Source organism: Coturnix japonica, chromosome 11 (assembly GCF_001577835.2).
Source record: "Coturnix japonica isolate 7356 chromosome 11, Coturnix japonica 2.1, whole genome shotgun sequence".
NCBI lineage: Eukaryota > Metazoa > Chordata > Aves > Galliformes > Phasianidae > Coturnix > Coturnix japonica.
The window spans coordinates 7,151,978-7,173,785 of NC_029526.1; the positions used below are offsets into that span (position 1 = coordinate 7,151,978).

The window sequence follows — 21,808 nt, forward strand, 5'->3', positions numbered from 1 at the left end:
GCCACTCACAATAAAGACGCCCCTAGAAGAATTTCTATGCACTGAAACTTTGTCAGTGTACTTATGAGGAAAATGAAGATAAGCAGAAGAATGCCAAGGCTGCCATAGGGGCTAAACAATCGCTTCTCTAGAGGTCAGCCCACCACAGTTATTTGTCTGCTTTTGATGGGAGACGTGTGGGAGACAGACTAGTCCAGAAAAAAGGAACCTGAGGAGAAGATAATCTCATGCTGTGATGTTTTGGATTCACTGTTCTATTAATGAAGCAAAGATTCCTTTAAATCTCTTTTGCCTTGTGAAGGAGGATGTGTCTTTTGTTCAGAGAAGCATGGGCGTTCTGCCAGCTGACAGCAAAAAAACATACGTTTGTATGCTTGCTTTGATATGTACAATATAACTTTCATAAGCACTGGCAGAATCCTGATGCATAGACGTCAAGGAAAGACAGAGATCCCAGAGGGCAAACACAGCTCACAGTCCCAAGGAATGAAATCATAGGTCCACAGTTTATATGGCCATGACACAACAGGTATCCTCTGTTGCTGTTTTAAAAAACTTCCTTAGAGCAAAAGGATCAAATTCAAGGGGAGCCTAACAGCACACAGTTAGTCTGTCACATTTTCCCTCTACGTTTTACAGCAAAAACGAAAATCTGTGTTTACCTGTCAGTTCTGGTAGAAATGATTCCATCATAATTACACCTTGTGTGCTGGAAGGAACCTGGCAGTTTGTAACGTCTTTAATGCTATTCTGAAGAGGTACAAAGCTGTTGGAGCTTGCTGAAAAATAAGACTTTATTAAAATTTCCAATTTTTTGCAAAGCATTTTGACTAAGTTCCAACACTACTTAAAATGTAATTAAATATTTACATTTATTCTCTAATAAGTATTGTAGGTAAATCAATTTCCCAATTATCTTAAATTTTTGTATGGTATACAATTACTACATTTTTGTAATAAATGCACAATTCTAATGAAAAAATAATGATCTTGAACTTTAATAGAGCCCTTCATTTGAGGAGATGAAAGTGCTGTACCTTCATCCATTCATTATGTCTTACAACCCCCCTGTGATGTAGGTACTATTATCATCATTTTACAGATGGGGAAACTGAAAGGCTAATTAACTTGTCCAATTTACAATACTGTTAGCTGTAAACTTAGGGTGTCCTATTGTATTAACATGCAAAACAAAACTCAGCTCATCCTGCAATGAGCATTTACTACTAATTCTTAAAAGTGCGTGAGCACTTTACTTATAGGAGAGAATATGCTACATGCTCATCTGGAGGGCTGGTTTTGTCTTGGCGATGACTTTGAGTGCCACGGAAACATATGGCCTAGAAACAAAGACCACAGCACCAGTTCATTGTGAAGTGCCACCACGTTCCACAGCTAGTTACAGAGATGATGTGCGTTTTCATTTAAAGTTATCAGCCATTTGAGTGCACATTTGTGCTTTAATGCTGTATGATATATCACACTGCATTTATGTACACAAAAAGGAAAACACTGCTTGCTGACTAACTCATTCTCTCAGTTTACTTATATGCTCCATAAATTTCTTCACTCGGTCAGGATCAACACCATTCGCCCAATAACCTTCTCTCTTGAAATACGAACCAATTATTAGAGCATTCGCATCCAAGTAATTCTTCACATTCTCCAGAGTAACTCCAGACCCAATCAACACGGGAATCTTCACAGCATGTTGAACCTCTGAAGTGGGGGGGAAAAAAATTAGGATTAAATCCTCTGAGATTTAAACCCATCTTTAAAGTTCTGTAAAAACAATGTGCTCTAACTTAGACTGTTTCAAAAGCAAATGAAGGTAAGCTTTAAGAAATTTGTAAGTATGACTCTCTTACTTCTACAAAAGTGATACAGGTGCTCCAGAGGAAAAAAAAACCCACACAAAACAAACAAACAAAACCAAACAAATATAAAGCTTTTAGATCTCAATAATTGTTAAGAAAATCCCACTTTCATAGAATATCCTGAGTTGGAAGGGACCCACAAGGATTGTCAAGTCCAACATCATATTCCTGATAGCATATCAGAGGAGTTTCAGCCTACTGAGCACATGAAAGCTGTGTCTCAGCATTGAACATGTACATTCCTTTCTCCCCTTCCCCGCCAAGAAAAAAGATTCAAATAAGATTAAGGAAGATTGGTTGGCTGAGAGTGCAGTGCATTTTACTGTATTCCATCAAATTCATTTTTATTTCCCTGTAAGAAGCGATGTTGCATTCAGGAAGCTGTTGCAAAGCAGGACCTAACCCATCTACATGTCTGTTTGCCATTGTGCTTGGAGGCTCAATGCACTTGAGGCACTACACACAGATGGAAAACAGCAATCATTTAATATTTCACTGCAGTAGCACGTAGGATAGATACCATTTTCCTCCAGTCTTTCTATGAAGTAATCAGAACACAGCTACAAGAATAGGATGAAATTCTTGTTTCCATTTATTATATCAGCTCAGACTTTTGCGAGTCTGGTGAGATCATTAAAAGTGGCAGAACTATTCAGTAGAGCTGTGCTCATTACAGTTCTTCAGTCATCAGTTTAAATCACAATAATGGTAGTTAGACTGGTGTATATTTCTGCCAGGTTTCTTCTGAATTTATGCTATGTTGACAACTAGCAGAAGTTCTTCACTGAAGAAACAAAAAAGGCCTTATTACAGGGAAAGGGAAATGAACGTGTTCTCCACTTCTTGCTAAGTTTCAGGGTCATGAAAGTAGGAAAACAAGCAGTGATAGGCTACATTGATAGCTCCAGCTAGCTCACCAGAGCACAAAAGATGGTGATATGACTTTTCTTTCTATAAATGGCAACGAAATGAAAAAGACATTTTTCTGCATTCAGCATGTGCTACTGTTTTGACCACAGAAAGGTTCTCCATGGACACATAAAAGTTAATTATTTTCTGCAGAACTCAACACAGGACTAGATCTGGAAATAAATAAATAAAAACAAAAGCCCCAGTGCTGGAATTACTGAGCATCCTGCTCATCCGTTCACTTTGAACTGACCATCCTAAGGGTCACTCAAGACTGGATGTTTCCTCCCTTGCCTTGAAGAATGCTGTGAAGCGTTATTTCTGATCTTTAAAAAGATATAAATTGCTTTAACTGATGATAATAAGCTGACATAGGATGGCTAAAGCTCGAGGGAACTAGGGACAGCATATAAGTAACAAAAAAAAAGTCCACTTCAAAACACTGTTTATTTAAATAAAGTTTCATCAGAAGCCTCACTTATTAACGATGCTCCAGGGAAAAATAATTACGTGCCACCTTCCTACTTCACCAAAGAAAGGGGATCAATTAAAATGCTCTTGAATCTCTTTTTAGGTCTCATACTTTACCATTCCCTCACAGGAACAGTAACTGCTTCTTACAACAATTTTTTTAACACAAAAGAAGAAACTCCACATAACCCTTATTGAAAATGTTAAGCATAGCAAGACTGTGCTTATGTGATTAAAATGATGCCTATTTCTTCACATATTTTATATTCCTAAATTAGTCCTCCTTACAGCAACAAAATAATTCACTTTTTGTTATTTATAACATTATTAATGAAATCCTATCCTAGAAAAAAATAGAATTCTGTGTATATAGTATCTCTGTGGTCTTAGAAATAGCCTATCTGGTTTATGTAGGTACCAATACATAATTAAGGTGCTGCAACTGACCACAGATTTGTACAACAGCTTTCCTGCATTCCCTGAGGAACAACATTCCAAGTCAATATTTGTTTTTAAGACAAATGCATAAGGTACATTAGTAGGCAGTTGCTCTACAATTACTTCACATCAGCAGGAAAAAATGAAAAGCCAAATAATTAAACAGAGTATGATCCCATGGGTGTATGACAATAGCTCTACCCTACCAGATAAAGACTTAAACAGCAGAACCTAAGACTGATGTGAATGTATAAGATAACTAAATAATGAAGCTTTCATAAGTAGCAAGGTATGCAGCTCCTGCTGTGATCCATGCATGGCACATACAGCCCACACAACACTTGTGCTGGAGATTTATTCAGACTGTCAACGTGAAGAACAGTAATGGGAGTGCCCACTTCACAGTGAGACTGGGTTATCTAATTAAACATGCTACAGATACTACTTTTAAGTCATTTCCAAGCATATCAAGGCCTAAAGTTGATGAATAGAACATGACTTGTCTGCTGGCTGTGTTAATACAAATTCTAACTTGTAAAAGAAAATAAAGCAACAGTGGTGAGATACGCTTTCGCATGGTGACGTTCAGTCACTGTCAAGATGTCTCTAAACACAGAGCCTTGTTTAAAGGCTTCTTTGGCTTTCTTCTTCTGATCATATTGTTTGATTCAAACAGGAAGGGAAAAATTTTCTGATGTTAAAGTCACAAGATCCTGAAGTTCACAGAACTCACACATTTTTCTATTTCAGTAAACTGTAACTAGAGGGCACTGCGCTCTTTCTTCTGACAGTACATCTGCAGGCGTGACTTCAATAAAATCAAATGAAATAGTGCTTGGTTGCAGAGCACAATGAAAGCATTTGAACTATGGTGTGCACAAGTTACATGAAATAAAGGCCAAATGCTCCTAGCTTGAAAACAATGGCAAAGAGCAGTGTAAAAATAAGTACCACTGTGCTAATAACTTGCTCCACTACTCTTCTTTAACAGCTTTTTCATATGCAGTAATCACTGTACCGTACACAACGCTATGTTTATGGTAATGTTCCACTGTAACCCATTTTAGTTTTTTTAATTCAAAGGACTTTTTCTTTGTCATTAAATTTAGGGATTATGAAAAGTACAGACCGGAGACTTGCATCTCCTGATTATCTATAGGAGGGTCCTGCAAAGGCAGCAGCCTCTATTTTGACCTAAACAGCCCATTAAAAGGCAGGAGGATGAATCGGCCTTGACGCCCCATCTATGAACACTAACAGATGAGGTAACAGAGCCAGCTGCTGGGCTTTGTGATATTTTCCACCAATTTCTCAGCTGAGGCCATTTACTTTCTTCATACAGATACCTAAGCAGTCCTTATGCAAAGGCTCTGGTCACTCAAGCTGGATTTGAACCAGGTACTTCATTTATCCCAGTGAGAAAACCTGACAGCCCATGGCTGGGGGTAGCACCACAGGTGCCTTCAGGAAGGCAGCGACAGGAACTACAAACAAAACCCTGCAGAACACATTTCTCTGGCTTGACAGAGAAACACTCATTTCCTACATCCCATCACAAGTCAGTCAATTCAACACACAGACACAAAGGCAAAAACATTTCTATATTACTGCACAACAAAGCCAGGAAGAAAAAAACAACACATGACAAAACCTCATCTGTCTCTTGGTTCATCTTTCAAGAGTTGCTTTGCAGCATGATGAAAGGTGCCCAACTGTATCATCGCAGTACGGCTCATCCAGTGCCGCATACCTTTGTGAAATGCCGAATTTCACTCACATCACACCAACTCCGTATAACGTACAAGTGATTCCTTTCAAGAAAATACTGACATAGATATGCTTAATTTGTCATTTCCTCACACTTTGGAGTGCTGTTTTTTAAGCTCTTAACTGTTTTAAGCCACTGTTCTCCTGAGTGGCGCTGCTAATGCCTGAATTCTGTGGCCTAAGTAAACCAAACCCATGATCCAGGTTCTTGCTTTCACTACACACACAAAATCGATGTGTGCACATCATTACTACTGACAACTCTGATTCATTTTGTTCTTTGGACTCAGAGGTCTGTGACAGGCATGCTGGTTCACATGAAAGGAAAGCAGTGGTGAGGCCTGCTTGGAGTCCTGCCTGAGAGCAGCCCGTGGGCCTGCAGGTCACCTGGTGCTCTCCAGTGTAGGAAATCAAAGGAGGTTGTACATGCATGCTAGAAAGCAGAACGTAAGCTATGATTCTGCCTTGAGACTTGTCAGGTTTTATTTACTTATTTTAATGTAATCTGCACTAAGAGATAGGGATATACAGTGGTATGCATTGCAGGCAGAGATGGATCTTCAGATTAGCAATATTTTGCAGTCTCTTTTTCAGCCTAGCTTCCAGGGTTCTCTGTTCTATGAATCACTTCCAGTTCACCATACCAAACACACAAATTCAAGAGCTCAGTATTCACTACAAACCATCACTTTCATTTTAACGTTGGTGATTGAAGTATAGTCATCTATCATCTGTTCTTTGGCAAAACAGTTGTGTTTTAAACATATGTGAAATAAGGAAAACATTTTGACAAGTTCAACATTCATTCTGAATGCTGATAAGCATGGTACAATATGGATAAAGCCCTGAAAACATGGAACGATTTTAAATTATCCCAAAAGATGTTTGGGGCGCTGGTCTCTATACCAAGCAGAGTGTGTAATTCACCTCCTTCTTTTGTAAAATAAAGAAGGATTTGCAATTGAATGGTTTAGACAAGAACATACTTTAAAAAGTAGAGATCATGCTGTATGGCAAATCACAGCCTGAACCTCTGATTAATCAGCTGAGGCAAGTGTTGGGTCAGCTGTGGGAGCACAGGTGAGAGTAATCTAGCTGTGCTCCAAGAAGGGGTGGAGCTCAACTCCACCTCCTCTAAGACCTCATTTAAGGGCTGACCACCACCAAGGCAGCATCTCTTGGAGGTTGCTCTCTGGTGGAGATTGTCCCAGCTTTTCCAGCCAAGGCATTGATATTGGTGAGTTTTCCTTTACCAATAACCTTTTGAATATTTACCATCTTCATATTATTTGACCTCACACATGCTACTATCTTTCTTCATTCAAAAAATATTTTGCCAAAAGATACTATTGTTTAACTTCAACCACACATGCAGTAATTATTTCTGCATACTGATCCCTACAGGTATGATTGCAACTTGAAACAAAAGTTGTTCAATAGAAGTCCAATGGAGCTTGTGTTTTGTCTACACAAGAAGCGATACTTCTTTGGCTTCATTTCAGCAAGCGTGTTTTAAGAATTCCAGGTAAGACAAATAGAAATACTTTGATGCACATTCACTGAGCTTAGAGCTCACCTTGATAGACTGAGCTGAGTGCACTGGCACTTCAAAACGCGCTAGATTGTTTGTGCCAGTAGAAGTAAAACCTAAACACTACACATTCTATTTTATGTAGACAGGCCCTGACATTCAAGCCCTGAAACTGAATTGAAATTTAGTGATGAAAATTTGATTTTTCATGATAGCATGTGAACAATCAAGTTTGATGACTTTGATGTCATATCTTTCTTTGTACCAACAAACTTACAATTTTTTTTCTGAAAATCTAAGTAGTGTTTTCTCTGCTATTACTATTTGGAATGGTGCTGTATCATAATAACCCTTTTCTTGCAGGATTTCCATTTTCTTTCCAAAAAATATAAATCTTTCCACTTAAGAGTAGAGCACTTATAGTTAAGTATTTTTACTAGGTCTATGAAATTGCTTTTTCCTATACTAGATATTAAAAAGTATCAATTTCTAAAACAAAGTCTTCACACACATTTGCTTTATTTTCAAGTAATACTAAGTATCATTCAGTACTATAAAGGCTTGAAATATTTGTAATTATTTAAATGTATGTCAGAAACATACAACAGACAATCCACACAGAACCTCAGTCACATCAGTTTTGCTTTATCCAGTCAAACGAAAGAACATTTTTCTTCCTTTTTTCTCCTTAAGGTACAGCAGACACAGAGTTGTACAGCCAGAAGCTGACTCAGGACCTGCTACATACCCCTGGTGTGTCCACTCACCTCTCAGCTCCCCAGGGTCTGCGGGCTGCCCGGTTGCTGTACCAGTCAGTATCACCCCATCAGCCAGGAAGAGCTCAGCAGCAGAGGCGGTCTCGGCCACGCTGATATCTGCCGTCAGAGCATGAGCACTGTCAACAGCAGGAATGTACCCCGGGGTTACTTTCAGCACACAGGTAAGTTATCCATATTGCTCAATATTTATTTAAGCTGTGTTTCTCCATCTTCCCCACTGTCAGGACACTGAAACTCAGGATTTGTGAGAGTAGGAAAGTAATATCACAATACCAGCAAGGGGAGAGAGACCCAACCTTATCCAGCACAGAGCCATAACTGACCACTTCCATTGCTCTGGTCTTCTCCCTCTAAAGAGGGATTGCTAAGGATGAGCTACGAAGTATCAATTCAGACAGCTGCATGCATGTCTGAATCACACCTGTATCACACACACAGCTCTGACTTCAAGTGGGAGCAGTGGATGGCTCAGTCATTCATAAATCACGTTCTGTTACCTAGAATTGAATTAACACCCTTCACTTCATTTCACGAAGTCCAACTAACAGAAAGTATAGTTATTACCTATAACATAATCATAGGAATCACCTTACATAGCAATTACAAACATCAATTCCCTACAGCCTAGCTTTTTAGCTTCAGATTTTCATCTATGGGTGATACACTTTGAAACCTATTGCAATAGTAATTTAATTTAAACACTTCTAAACTTCGAAAGATTTCCAGTCTTCACTGGTCAACATCTGACTTTACTTTTCCTTAACTGAAAATGCAGAAGCAACAGCAGCTATGATTAACTCATTGCATTGTTGAGGTGTGACAGTCTGCCTCTTTCCTGGATCAGTGTGGAAGGACAACAGACTTGGATCCCTGCTTTACCCCTCAGTAAGAGGCCGAATGCACTGAATGCAATGCTGTTCATTAGTGGTGATGGTGCAAGAGAAAGCACTCCCTTTATGTAGCTGGAGGAAGGCAGGCCTAAGTTCCTAATACATAAAATGAATTGGAAATGGGGCTCTTAACATTGTCTCAGTTTGGAACCTCCCTGAAGCAAAAATCTTCCACTTCAAAAAGCAAATCCTTTCACCAACAAAGTATAATTGAAATATCAGTTATTGACAAGACAAAGGAAAGACCACAGGGTACAATCATCAATTTTTATGAAGAAGTCTAATGCAGTATCTTTTATATATATATAATATATAAATAATAATTTATATATAATACACACACATATATAAAAAAACTTAAGTCATTAGAAAGAAACCAATCTGAAAGGACTTTAAAAGTTTCATGTTATCATAATTCATTGTTTCCTTTCCTATCTTGAAAGATATTAAAAAAGAAAAACCACTAAAAACATAGATATTTAAGATCTTCCAAACATGGTTGTTGTCATGATTATCCACATACTACACGCAAACATTTTAATTAGGTTATTTAGTATGTATAATACATAACATTTGAGCAGTTCTTCAGGAAAAAGAAAGTGACATATAAATAGCTGAAAGTCCTGTGTGACAGTTGAGATACCAGCAAAAAAGAAACTGGGTTCATCTGTCAAAAGTTCCTTCTGTTTGATAATCATAGAACATAATCTGTACATAGACAGCACTGATTTAAGTAGAAGAAACCAGTACTATTGGCAGCCAGGAGAAAAAAGAGAATAGCTTTCTAAAGTACCAGAATATTATGATCTGGATCCTTTGTATGTGGAAACTGCTGCATTACTAAAAATAACCTTGGATGCTTAGCCTCCCGAAACATAATTTCCTTAAGCGTAATAGGCATATAAGGATGTAAAATCTCACCTGACACCAGATGCGAGACATTTACAGTCTGCATTTATAAATCCTGAAGGTTAAACTACAAACTTCACAGATGCGGCAACCTGCAGCTTACAGGTGCAAATTTATTTATAAACATATCCCCTAATAGCACTGCAAGACCTTGCTCGAACAGTAAAGTTCTCCCCCTATCTTTGCTAACTTTGCTATATTGAGCAGATATAAAATAATCTGAAAATGGGGAAAAAACATAAGATTGTTATTAGATTAATATTTACATAAATATTGCTTGTGTTTACCTGTGCTTTTTTTTAATGTCAGCAAAAATCTGAATATTCTCGGCTCCAACCAGTTTTCTGTATCGTAGCAGGTCACCTGCACAGGCGTTTACAATCCCTTCATCAGCAACATGAGAAAACACAAAACCTTCAACTCGGATAAAATCAAGCCCTGAAAAAAAAAGACAAAAATTAGCATTCTCTTAACTAGAGCTGAAGACAGACAAACTAATACTAAGAAATCTGTCCCTCACTTGACCTCCACACAAGGCGTTCCACACGCTCTAACACTAACCAACCTTGATTTCCCACATTTGTACATTTTTGTACCCATGGCACAAACACAGCAACAGCACACCCTGCCCTGCTGCTCGCCATGATGTGCCAGCAGGCAAGTGTGAATGAAGGACAGGTAGGCCAAAACAGAGCTCCTATGTCATAATGATGTTACGCTTCTTTCCAAAAAGGGCGTTAACTTGGGTCTTGCCCCTCTGTCTAGATACCCCTTCCCAACATCTATTTCCCTGTTAAACATGACATGAAATCAGACAACAGGTCAAAAAGCAACAGGGACATGGACAAAGAGAGGAGAATAGCCTATGTCTTCTTTCTTCAGGAAATTAGGCAGGAAAACACAGCCTGAAACACATTATACACATTGACTCTCCACCTGAATGCAACTTATGTTTTCTGCACAGTTCCGCATCAACAACTGACTTCTGAAGATGGGCCAAAGGTACAGAAGAATTAAATTTCCACTCCAAAGTTATGGTGAGCATCAACTCTACCTTGTCTTAGCAGCTCAGTGTCCGGCATATGGACTTCAGAAGAAGACTAAGAACAGAAACAATTTTGGTAGACCATTTATGTGCTACAAGGTACCCCTACACAGCCTTGAAATATCTTTATGTTGACATACTGATGCCTTTAGCCACAACATAATGAATCCACAGCTGTATTGCAAAAGATGACAATTCTGACTCCTTTATTGTATTCCTTTCCTCTTCAGTCTTCCACAGCTTTGAAGCTTATTTCACACACCCTTTAGGATGTGTAAAAGCTCTGCCAACATCCTGTTCAGCTTTTGCTGTTCTTCCAGTTTGCTTTAGAGCTCCCTTCCAGGCCCTCTGAAGTTCTACTGCTTCTCCAGCTTTGAGTCAGCTGCACATTTAAGCAGGGCTGACACATCGAAGAACTAAATGCATGTGAGAGCAGCCTCCAGGGATGCGATTCCATCTAACAGAGAACTGTTTAGGCAACAAAGGCCTCACCTTAACACATTTCAGATGTAAACAGAAAGAATCTTTAAAAACGTATTTACTGAATGACAAGGTGCCTGTTTATTTTAAAAGCTGTATTTCAGCTTCATTCCAGAAGCCCTGAAGTTGCAGAAACCGAAGCTTATGCCTGATGGAAAAGAGCCTGTATCGCTTAGCAACACAGACTGCAGTTAACATGAAACACCACAGATGGTGCCAATTCAAATATAAGCTGTCCTATGTCTTGAGATTAGCAGGTGAGAAAGCATGGAGTATTCTCAGGATTCAAATACACAAATATGTCACAAGTATAATTAAAGGTACTAGTAGGTAATACTGAGACTTCTGCATCTAGGATTATTAGCCATAGGCTTTCTCTAAGTCACTTAAGTTTGCAGTATAAATCAGACTTCAATAAGAACAAAATATTTCTCCTCTAATCATAAGATCATCAATGAGCCTAGAAATCTAATAAGTGTTCACAGCAGTCATAATGGTTGCCTCAGGACAAGGGGAATATTCATTTACTGAACTTGACCACTTGCGTGTTTACGTGTTTGGTTTGTGCTTCCTTAACTTAAGAATTCAAGACTTCCTTGGCAAACATTAGGATTGTCCTTAGTTTAATGGAGTTGCACACTGTTTGGGTTTTTGGAGGATAACAAGGCACTATTTTTAACCAATTCTAGTAGACACCAACTCATTACCCTCCTGTTTTATGAAGACTTAATTGAATTCCACTAATGAATTCACTAAAACTGTGAACTATTTCTTATCTTTGCTGCTTGCTGCCTTGCCCTGCAGCACCCCAAATATGCACCCACCTAATGAACTTCAGTTTAGCTGTATTAGAATGAAAAATATATATATAACTAAAAATCAGCATACCTTTCCAGCCAATTCTATCCTATCTTAAACAGTATCACTGGCTGCACCTTCCCGTGGAGCATCGCCGCTGGTGGGTGGTTGCAGGAGAAGAGCAGTCTCAGACAGCAAAGCTGTATTTATAAAAGACCTGCAGATATCTGGGTACCTGGGATATCTTCTGATATGAAGCCTCGTTTAATCAGCTACCAACTGAGTCATTATCATTACTGAAGACTAATTAAGAAACAGTGACCGTGTGGGATTTCAGTAAAATGTTCCTTAAAGAAAAAGGGCATTTTCACAGTCAGCTGGAGATGGTAGAAGATCAACTTTTAGAAACTGATTTCTGACTCATGAAGTGTAATAAGGGCTGAAGCAGGTACATGGGCACTGCACTGTACAGTAGGCCCTGCAGGCTGTGTCTGCCTCTGTTAGCTTAGAGATGGGCCAGTTCTTTCTTTCAGTCATTACTATTACATGTTTGTAATGGAAGCACACAGAACTGCAACAGAATAAAGAGGCCACTATTGGTGTATACCTCCAGTACTGTAAAGGCTCTATAGCTCCTCTGCAAAGACATACACTGATGGATTGGAGCCATGCACAATGTCTCACTAACGCAAGGAAAAGGGCAGATAGTAGTGAGGGCCTCTGGATGATTCCTTTAGACACAACAGTCCTCTCTAAGATGACTACTGCTTCATAATTAACAAACTTTTGATAAAAGAAAAGCCATGTAATGTGGAAGTAGGTCAACAACAAAGAATGAGTACATGAAATTCAGTAGACAGTCCGAGCATAAACAGAGGTTTACTTCAGAAAACAAGACACACTGATAAATAAGTAAGGGAGACCTAATAAGATGCCCAGATCTGACCCAGGCTTAGTGAACATTCCTGAACACTGAACAATGATAACCAGTAGTATATTTGCTAAACAAAACAAGTAAGGGAGCATATTTATCTCTTCTACAAGTGCTCACAGGACCTGCCTGGATACATCGTTCTGTTTTGACCCTAAGCAGATACAGTTAATTAAATAAGAAACTACAAACAGGAAATAGTGCACCTCTATAAACCACACAGTACACCAGTAAATAATGAACTGATTGAGAGAAGTAACCCTACCACACAAATTCTGCCTTGCAGTTCAGTTTCACAGAACAGGAAGGAAAGAAGATAATTTGGAGGATGCCATTAGAAGTACCTACTAAGGTGGTGTGCTTTCCCAGAAATACATATTCGAGATAAAGATTAAAAACAAAAAAGAACAAAACCTCGGCCTTCTCATATTGTTCATCCCCTTTTTTTATTATTGGATAACAGTAACTTATCAATACATTAGGAAAATTTAGTAATTTAATCTGTCACTATTTGGCTATCTAAAACATACTTATCAGCACAAACACACATTGCCAATGAGTTCCTTCCAGTCACAGCATCAGCTTGCTGACTTCTTCCCCCTCCCTTTACAAATATAAAATCATTACCTACATTTGAAGACCACAGTTTCCCTGTGCAGTTCTATTTCAAAGTTATTTCTACCAGAGACAGGAGTTTCCATAGGGAAACTGAAATGACTGCATAGCAGCAGAAGATTCTGCATATGTTTTTTTTAAGTATAAGACATTCAGCAAATAGCCTGTAGTTGAAGCATATGAGGATTCCTTAATTAATAGCTATCTCTTATGTCTATTAAAATGATATTGATATTAAAAAGTCACTACTAGGTTGCTACAGAAAAACTACTCAGAGATTTGCTATGTACAAAGTCAGCCCCTTCACTATGGCTTTGCCTAAAGTGATTTTCTTTTCTTTTTTGCTTTCCTGCTCAGTGAGCCTGAGAATCATTTTTAGAGAAGAGCAATGAAATGCATTAAACACAGGCCCTTCCTAGCTGCTGTCCTCCAGTTACAGAGCAAATAGTGCAGAACAGTAGTAGAGCTGAGCAAAACCCAAGCCCTTCAGGAATTCTCTCCCTCATTAATAATTGCTGAAGACTAAGAGAAACTCGTTGCTCTTGCATTACATCCCCTATACAGTGATCAATTTAACTCCTAAAAGGAAGCATAGCTATTACTTTTAAAAGTAAGATGTGTAAATACAAGTATCAAGTATCTTACCTGAATACAATCCCTGAAAACTAACGCAAAACTAGGTTCTGTTATATTTTTGGCTTAGTTTTTCACATAGGCTCCACAGCAGAAATAGCATGCTGTGTCAGTTTGTCAAGTAGCCTTCAAGTACACCTTGAAAGCATCAGCTTCTGATTCTAAGGCACTCAAACCAAATCCATGCGCAAAACATAGCAACAAACAAAAATTCCCCCAAGAAAATGAATGTTACTCAATGTTATTTTAACTGAATTGGTTTCATAGATCACAAGCATGTTTTGATTTCTCATTCTTACAGAACTTTGCCTATTTAGAACGCCTGTAAAATTTACAAAGTGTGTAACCTTACTATACAATCTGGATAAACATTGATATTAACTCCCAATTTCTGGAGGATGTGGGAAGTACGAGCATTCCCTATTAAACCAGCCTCCATCTTTTGATCAGGGAATGTTATATATGAAAAACTAACATTGCTCCAGCAAAGCGTAGGAACTGAAGGGTTAGCAAAGCTAAGATTCTTGCAGTAACGATAAATGAATTTGTACTTAATTTCCCTGAATGCAATTTAATGTTAAGTAGTTTGGGTAGCTATACACTTAAAAATATTAACAGAAAGCTTCATTCCATTCATTCATTAAAAAAAAAAAAAAAAAAAGGCAATGAAAACTTAGTTTTAATAGAAACCAGTAGTAGCAACAACATATAATTAGATGCTGAAACAGGATGCTTAACCACAGCGGGTTAAATTAATCTTCAAATATCATTTAACCGAAGTAAATAGAGTTACACCAAAGGTGGCTTTTAGACATGAGTAGGTTTAAACTAATCATTGCAGTTAGACAGGTTTCACCTAGAAAGCAGCAGCAGTGGCCTTGGGATTTTTAAGCAGCCTCCTACTGAAGCACTGTGCGAGTATCATCTATTATAATCAAGCAGGCATCTTTCTCAAAATCTAATTTCTGCTTTTTCAGGGTACAGTGAGCTTTTCATGTCTCATTTTTCATGGTATCTATGTTAGTACAATGCCCAATTTGCAGAGAGTAAATGCCATAGCAAACAACAGTAATAACGGAGGAGTCATTTCTATTACCTGCCGCAAGGGCCACCGCTGTGGCCTGTTGGTTGGCGGCACACAGCACCTGGACACCCAAAGCGAGATGTGGGCAGAGCCGCCGCACCGCTGTGCCCACTGCTGTCATGGCGGCCGTCACCTCGGGCCCAGGGCTCAGCGTGTAGGGCCGGTCGTGCATGTTCTCCACTATCAAACCATCCTGCAGAGATCACAATAAGGAAGTTTACCATTGTGCTAAGTTTTGTGTCGAAAGACACAGAAGTTTAAAGGTTTTCCTTCAAAGGGTGGATTATCTCCAGTAAATTGTGTCAATGCATATAACCACTTATAAAAGTGCTTTCATCAACAGCATGGCATTTGCAGAGAAATCAGGAAGAGAAATAAATGTGATTTTAATTATACATTCATCAATTAGTTTTCCTTTGATCCATCCTAGGACGTGAACTATAGGCGAATGAGTTAAATCTTACACCTCATTAAAAGTATTGTAGAGTCAAACTTCAATTACCCAAATGGAATATGGGATATTGAGTATGTTTGGATAACTGATGATTTGGAGATAATCAAGGCAATTTTCAGTTTGAATTAATGTCAGAAAATAAGTGTTATTTTAGAAAAATAAAGGAGTTTTGTTTGTTTGTTTGCCTATTAACATGCCTGTTCCCAGGGTGACATATTTCTCCCCATTCCAGATTCAGACTGCTTTGAAGAAAGCTACCGCTATTTATTATCCACTGTACCTCTCCATCCACAAGAACATACATTTAACAAACAATGGAGTGGCAATGAAATACTCTACTGACAGAGCTGATGCAGTTTATTGAAAATCTTTGTACATCATCTGGAGCCTTGGACATTTTCAATGGTGATATGGTATATACTAGAACTTTTCAACAATTGCAAATCATATAATTGCGTTGAGGACTAAGAACAAAAGTAGAAGGACAGCCCTGAAACATATTTCAAGCCTGACATTTTGCATTTGCGGTAAGAACTTTTCTAGACATTTCTCACCTGCTTCAATTGAAAAATACAAAAAGGTTCTAAGATAAATTAATTGTACATAAAGAAAACAAATTCTATTCTCTCTGGACTGTAACCACACATCAAAACCCTCAAAAAGAGAGCTGTGCATTTCAAAGGCGTTCTAGCATTCAGAATAGAAAGAACAATTGAAAAGAAATTAAAAGAAATTAAATACAAGGAGATTAATTTTTATTTTTTTTTTTCAAGTGGGTTATCAATAACAAAAAACTGGGAAGATGGGGAGAAAAAAGTTTTCTTTAAAAAAATCATAGATATAATGCTTCTTTCATCTTTGTCATAGTACAGATGCCCTTTTGGGCATCTTTCCCTTTGAAAGTATCCAAAAAGCAGTCAGCATTTAATGGCTGAATTACATGCTAAGCCACAGGCATCATAAATGAACTCCTAACATGGAAGATGGGGAAGAGGAAACAGACTGTAGATAATCTGTTAGAAGAGTATGGTCAATCCATGTACCTGAGGGAACACACATCTGGTGTAACTGGGAACCACTGGCTTCACCAAATAACCAACAGATTAGCATTGAAATACACAAAATATACACCATCTTAAAAACAAATGGACACAATTTATTAATTGGAAATGTGATCTAACATTTTGAGCACCTAACATGAGAGCTACATGCTATTTCATGCTAATCATCAGCATATCTTAATAGAGAATTCCAGTCTGAGAAACCTCAACAGGGCAGAGGATATCAGACAGAGGAGCAGAAAGGAGAGCTCCAGGTAGGGCAGAACCAGTCTTGACAGCAACACAGCTCCTGGGCAAGGCTGTGGGGTGCTCCTGACCAAGCAGGGAACACAGTGGCAGAATCCCGTGGCAGCACCACAGCGACACCGAGCTTCCCACGAACTGTTGCTGATTCAACAGCTCAGTATTTGCATAAAACAAATTATTCCATTATATTAAAAAATATAATTATTTAAAAAGTAATTAGGGACTCTTGCCATATTACTGTACATAAGGCAAATATCCGATTGAATTCCTGTTCAACGTGCAGGATTCCAGTGCATTACTCTTCAACCTTATATTTATTCACTTTTCAGTAGCTCTATTTTCATAGCCTCAAGGTCCACAGTTCCTGTGACTATTTTTGGTATTACTTTAATAATGTGTTATTCCTTTAGTACCATCTAATAGACCTTGTTCCTTTGCACATTATGTTTTGTTTAATTAAAAAAAAAAAGAAAAAAAGAACAACATATGTTCATTAACACAGAGAGCTGAATTACAGATGCATTAACTCAAAGCTTTCTTTCATATTTTTGTATAAAAATGTAACACCACAGATTTCAGTGTTTACTGAATTTATATGTATATAAGACAGACTTCAGTACTATCAGGCAGCTAATTAAAATGGTGGAAAGAAAACAGTGGTGCTGGATTCAAGATCTTGGCACTTAAGCTTATAGTGTCTAAGCCTAGAACAACAACTGAACTACATGCTCCAAAGTGGAATCTCCTTAGATAGTGTGAGATAAGGCACCAGCAAAACCTTCTGGGTTTCTTTTCCATTTATTATCAGGACAATTGAAGTGTTACTTTGATATAAAGTAGCCTTACTTTGAATAGTCCTCAAACACTACCAAAGTGAAAAGGTAACACTCTGTGTATCTGTAAAGTGTTCCTTTTAACACAACCAGCTAGTGGAAAATAAGTCATTTAAATAGTCACCCATGTATATTAAAAAAAAACTCTTTATGTATATATGTATGGGAACTGTTGGGTCACAGCCTGAACCACTCATTGAGCACCTGGAGACAACACCTGGTCAGCCCTGGGAGCACAGGTGAAGGCAATTCAGCAATGCAACTGGAAGGGTGGAGCCTGGCTGCATCTCCCTTACCTCATTTAAGGACTGACTGCCACTGGGGAAGGGTCTCTTGTTGGAGATTCCTCCTCTGTGGAATGGAGTTTCTACTATGACCCTAGATTCTAGGAAACAGGTGAGTGCTCTTTCGCTTGTAACGTCTTCCTATCATGTTAATTCCCCTGCTGTTACAATAATATATATCATATAAAATAGAGAAGCTATTTTCTTTATCTACAGAACTGATCACTTAGAACACTTTGACTTCCTATGTGATATAATTCCTTGCTCTGATAGCTTGAACCCTGATGCTTTGCTTAACAGACAGGATTTACCCAGAGCTGCTGCTGTGCTACAAAAAATTTTGTAAGTGCAAAAGCAACTGCTCCTTCCTACAGAAAGAGGCTTTTTGTATCATGCTCATTGCTAGATAGACTTGGTGTGCACTGAGAACTATGGTTCCTCCCACCGCTAGAGCCACGTGGCTCCATATGAAGAACACCAGCTTTTTAAAGCATTTATTTGCTGTACCTAGACAATTTTGTCTTCTAGAACAAGAGATTTCTACTTTAATTTAGGTAAGTAGGCATCATTTCTACTGTATAAATAACAAGAGATGTCTGTCATGAGGCTTGCCTTCTCTTTTACTTTAATAAAGCTAAGATTTGAATCTCTCTAATCCAAATGGTAGCAGGTCTCTATAGCAGGAATGATAGCTTCTCAACTGCTATTAAATACCAAATAGTTTAAACTTGATTACTCTTATAATGACAGTAGTAATTTGGCTTGGAACTGCTCACTTCTTCAAAATCTTACTACAGAGCAGACATTGAGCATCACCTTTGCAGGCACACAGACAAAAGAATCAGGAGGGTCAGAGCAATTCCGTCTCCAGGAAGTGATACTGGAGAAAAAGAAGCAAGTCTGAGAGTTTGCCTACTAAAAAGCACTGTAATAATTGAAATGCAGTGCAACATCATGTAAATAAATGTATTTATTACACAAGAAAAACACACAGCTCTTCATTGTCATCTACTCATCAGTGAAACTGGAAGGAACTTGTGCTCTGTTTTCCAGCTACAGAGTAAGATTTACTTCGGTTCACCTGCAAAAGTGTAAGTTAGCTTCACTGTGTATTTAGCAAGTGCTTTTTGCTTAAAAGCAAAAAAGCAGATAAAAATTGGGAGGGCCACGATGGCTCACAGAGTGCTGCTTACAGAAATCTTGCCTAGGGAATGTCACTGTTTAGCAACACAAGTATGAAGCATATACGTTCTTAGCACAGATGGCTTCCTAGCTGAGCTCTCGCTTGTTTTCATTACTGTGCTCTAATACCACAAATCTTTCATGTTTATTATGTTCAGCTGCTAATATGCCAGCCAAGTCACCTTTTTCCTGAACAAACTAGGATTTACTTCCAAGTGTAATGCATACTGAGCGAGCAAGCCTATACTGTATATTTCCAAATGTTAATGCCAGCTCAAGCAACTTGAGGCAACATGCGAACATCTAGCAGCAGCAACACAGTTATGACTCTTCCAGTGGCTACTGCAGGTGCTTAGAAATAATGCCAGTAGAAACATCCACTGAAAAAAACACCTTAAACTTCTAGTTCTGTGGGGAAAAACGGGCAGTTTAACAGTTCAGCTTTGAGTAGTAGGAGAGAAATGAGACACTCCCATTGCAGAATCAGGAGAGCTAGTCTGGAAGAGAGGTGATCCCTGCATAGAAACCACAAAGCCCTTCAGTAACTACTGTGAAAATACACGCTTCTCTTAAAAGTGCTGGGAAAAATCTAGACAAATGAATTACAGCAAGTTTGGTAACCATAGTGGTATTTGTGGAAGCTCTCCTGCTTATCTTTGACCTTTATGGTGTTAACAAAGGATTTGTTTTTCATCTTGCTGTAACACTATTACATATGGACCTTTAGAATCAAGACTGGTTTGGCCTGTGTAATGATGTCATTACAGTTTAGACAAGGAATGCATTTACACCCTAAATTTGCTCAAATAAGTAGAGAAATGATGGTGTTCACCTCATCTGATTACCTGAGAGGTGGCTTTAAAAATATGAGCTGAGTAACTACAGTACAGCAGTACAACCACTGCACTGCCTCCATCATGTGACTTGTCTTGTATTTTAAACTCTGTCTTCTATAATTTAGACTAAGCTCTTAAGTTCCATTTCATTTTGTCTGTAAAGTATCATTGTAATTTCTGCTGCTGAAGTGTAACCCAGTAGAAACCTACTCAAAGTTTAGCAGAAAACAGCAGCTCAGAGCTGCAATGGTGGTTCAGCAGTAGCCTTCTCTTGCCTCCACCTAGAACGGTCAAAGCAGGAATGGCTGCTCCCATGGACTAGGATCCAAGGATTACAGTGGGCAGAGAAGGACCTAGGAGAATCTTTTGGTTGTAGAATAATGCTACTGCAGTACAAACACAAACTGTGGGGAAATCCTACAGCCTGTAGGCAAGTCATTCAGTACGTATGTCTGTGCCATGATTTCATGAACGCAGTGTGCCAAGCAGAGCTAAGTAAAGCAGCTTGTCAGACTGGATGATGAAGCATCCTACATCCAGATACCTAGAATGCCAGCAACAGTTCATATTGCTGTCAGTTTTCCATCTGTTTTATTTTTTTTTCTCTTTTATTGACTTGATTCTTGGGAATTGATAGTAATCCTATTTAAAAGACTCAAATTAGTTTGAATCTAAGCTTTTCCAGTTCCACAGGGTGTGTGTGTTGTGTAGTTCAGGTTTTGATACTTGGAGGGCCTACTTGTGTGGAAATAAAAGGTGCAGGTTTAAATGTCTTCCTGAACTCGGTGGTTTTAGGTGCTTTCCATGATTTCTAGGTCACTCAGACTCAATTCAATTCACTGGGTGTGCAGAAGCAGCTTTGTGTAAATACTGCCACGGGAAGAAGGAAACCAGGACTTACAACTCCAGCATCCTTGTAATCTTCTGCTTCTTGACAAGCTTGCTCAATTATTTGTGCCAACGGAAGAGAATTTCTCGGTGTCCCTGCAACAACAGTGCCATTTACCCCAATGTGAAGGCAAGCCATACAGCCAGTGATGCTTTTCTGATAACGCAGTTATATGCGCTGACATAATAAAATAGAGAGAAATGGGGTAAAACAGTTAAACGAGATGTGCTCCCCTTTGCTGAACGTCACAGCTCAGCTGTATCTGCTCGCTCCTGAAGCCACTCACAGATCTGAGGGTATTGATGCGGTGTTGTACCGGCACTTTCAGCTCTTTTACGGCCCGGCACACAGCCATGAGAACTCGGGCCGGACGCAGCACCACAGGGAGCCACGTGTCCGAGCTGTCCCGAGGCCTGTGCACTCCGCCCGGCCTATATCTCGTCATCCCTCATCTCTCTGAGCGCTCCCCCAGCGCTGCGGGTTCCCTCAGGTGCCCGTTCTTCCCCCGACCCCTACAGCCATGCCGCCCACTTTGCGAGCGGGTCCCGCAGCGCCGCGTGTTCCCCGTCCCGCCCCGCGCTCACCTGGCAGCGCAGCCACATGCACCACGCCGAGCACCGCCGCCCGCAGCCGCCCGAAGAGCCGCGGCCCCGCCATGGCAGCCCGTGTCTTTGGTCCCGCTGCCGTCGGCTCAGCCGCTCACCTCGCTTCACCCCTCCGCCGCGGGGTCGCGCCCGGGGCCTCCCGCCCCCCTCCCAGCTCCGCTTCCGCCCGGTGCCGCCGGCCCCGCCCCTGCTCACACCGTGTGATCCCGCTCCCCGCGGTGCCCCGCGCTCCCCCGGGGCCGGAGCGCGCCCGCAGACCCC

The 21,808-nt window shown here is 39.5% G+C and overlaps 1 protein-coding gene and 1 long non-coding RNA gene across 2 annotated transcripts in view; one reads left to right on the plus strand and one right to left on the minus strand.

Annotated features, from left to right (window-relative positions):
* Positions 1 to 16,350, plus strand: part of LOC107319307 — a 32,594-nt gene extending 16,244 nt beyond the window's left edge. Inside the window, exons 4-6 of the long non-coding RNA XR_001557730.2 lie at positions 7,687 to 7,933; positions 10,536 to 11,353; positions 15,844 to 16,350. This is a non-coding gene — a long non-coding RNA (uncharacterized LOC107319307). The remainder of the gene's footprint in view (positions 1 to 7,686; positions 7,934 to 10,535; positions 11,354 to 15,843) is intronic.
* On the minus strand, positions 854 to 21,721 carry LOC107319301 (uncharacterized protein F13E9.13, mitochondrial-like). Its single transcript, XM_015874012.2, has 6 exons — positions 21,527 to 21,721; positions 20,955 to 21,037; positions 15,170 to 15,350; positions 9,859 to 10,009; positions 7,761 to 7,888; positions 854 to 1,719 (listed from the first exon to the last, which is right to left on the minus strand). The coding sequence occupies exons 1-6, from the start codon at positions 21,597 to 21,599 to the stop codon at positions 1,529 to 1,531; spliced, it is 807 nt and encodes a 268-aa protein (XP_015729498.1). The 5' UTR covers positions 21,600 to 21,721; the 3' UTR covers positions 854 to 1,528.
* Between the last annotated feature and the right edge of the window lie 87 nt (positions 21,722 to 21,808).

Excerpts from the sequence above, each read along its gene's own strand:
- LOC107319301 (XM_015874012.2), bottom strand. The coding sequence starts at position 21,599 with ATGGCGGGGCCGCGGCTCTTCGGGCGGCTGCGGGCGGCGGTGCTCGGC. Across the intron at positions 21,038-21,526 it reads GCATGTGGCTGCGCTGCCAG|GGACACCGAGAAATTCTCTT; the intron begins GTGAGCGCGGGG and ends CTGTTGTTGCAG. Across the intron at positions 15,351-20,954 it reads ATTACAAGGATGCTGGAGTT|GATGGTTTGATAGTGGAGAA; the intron begins GTAAGTCCTGGT and ends TGATCTCTGCAG.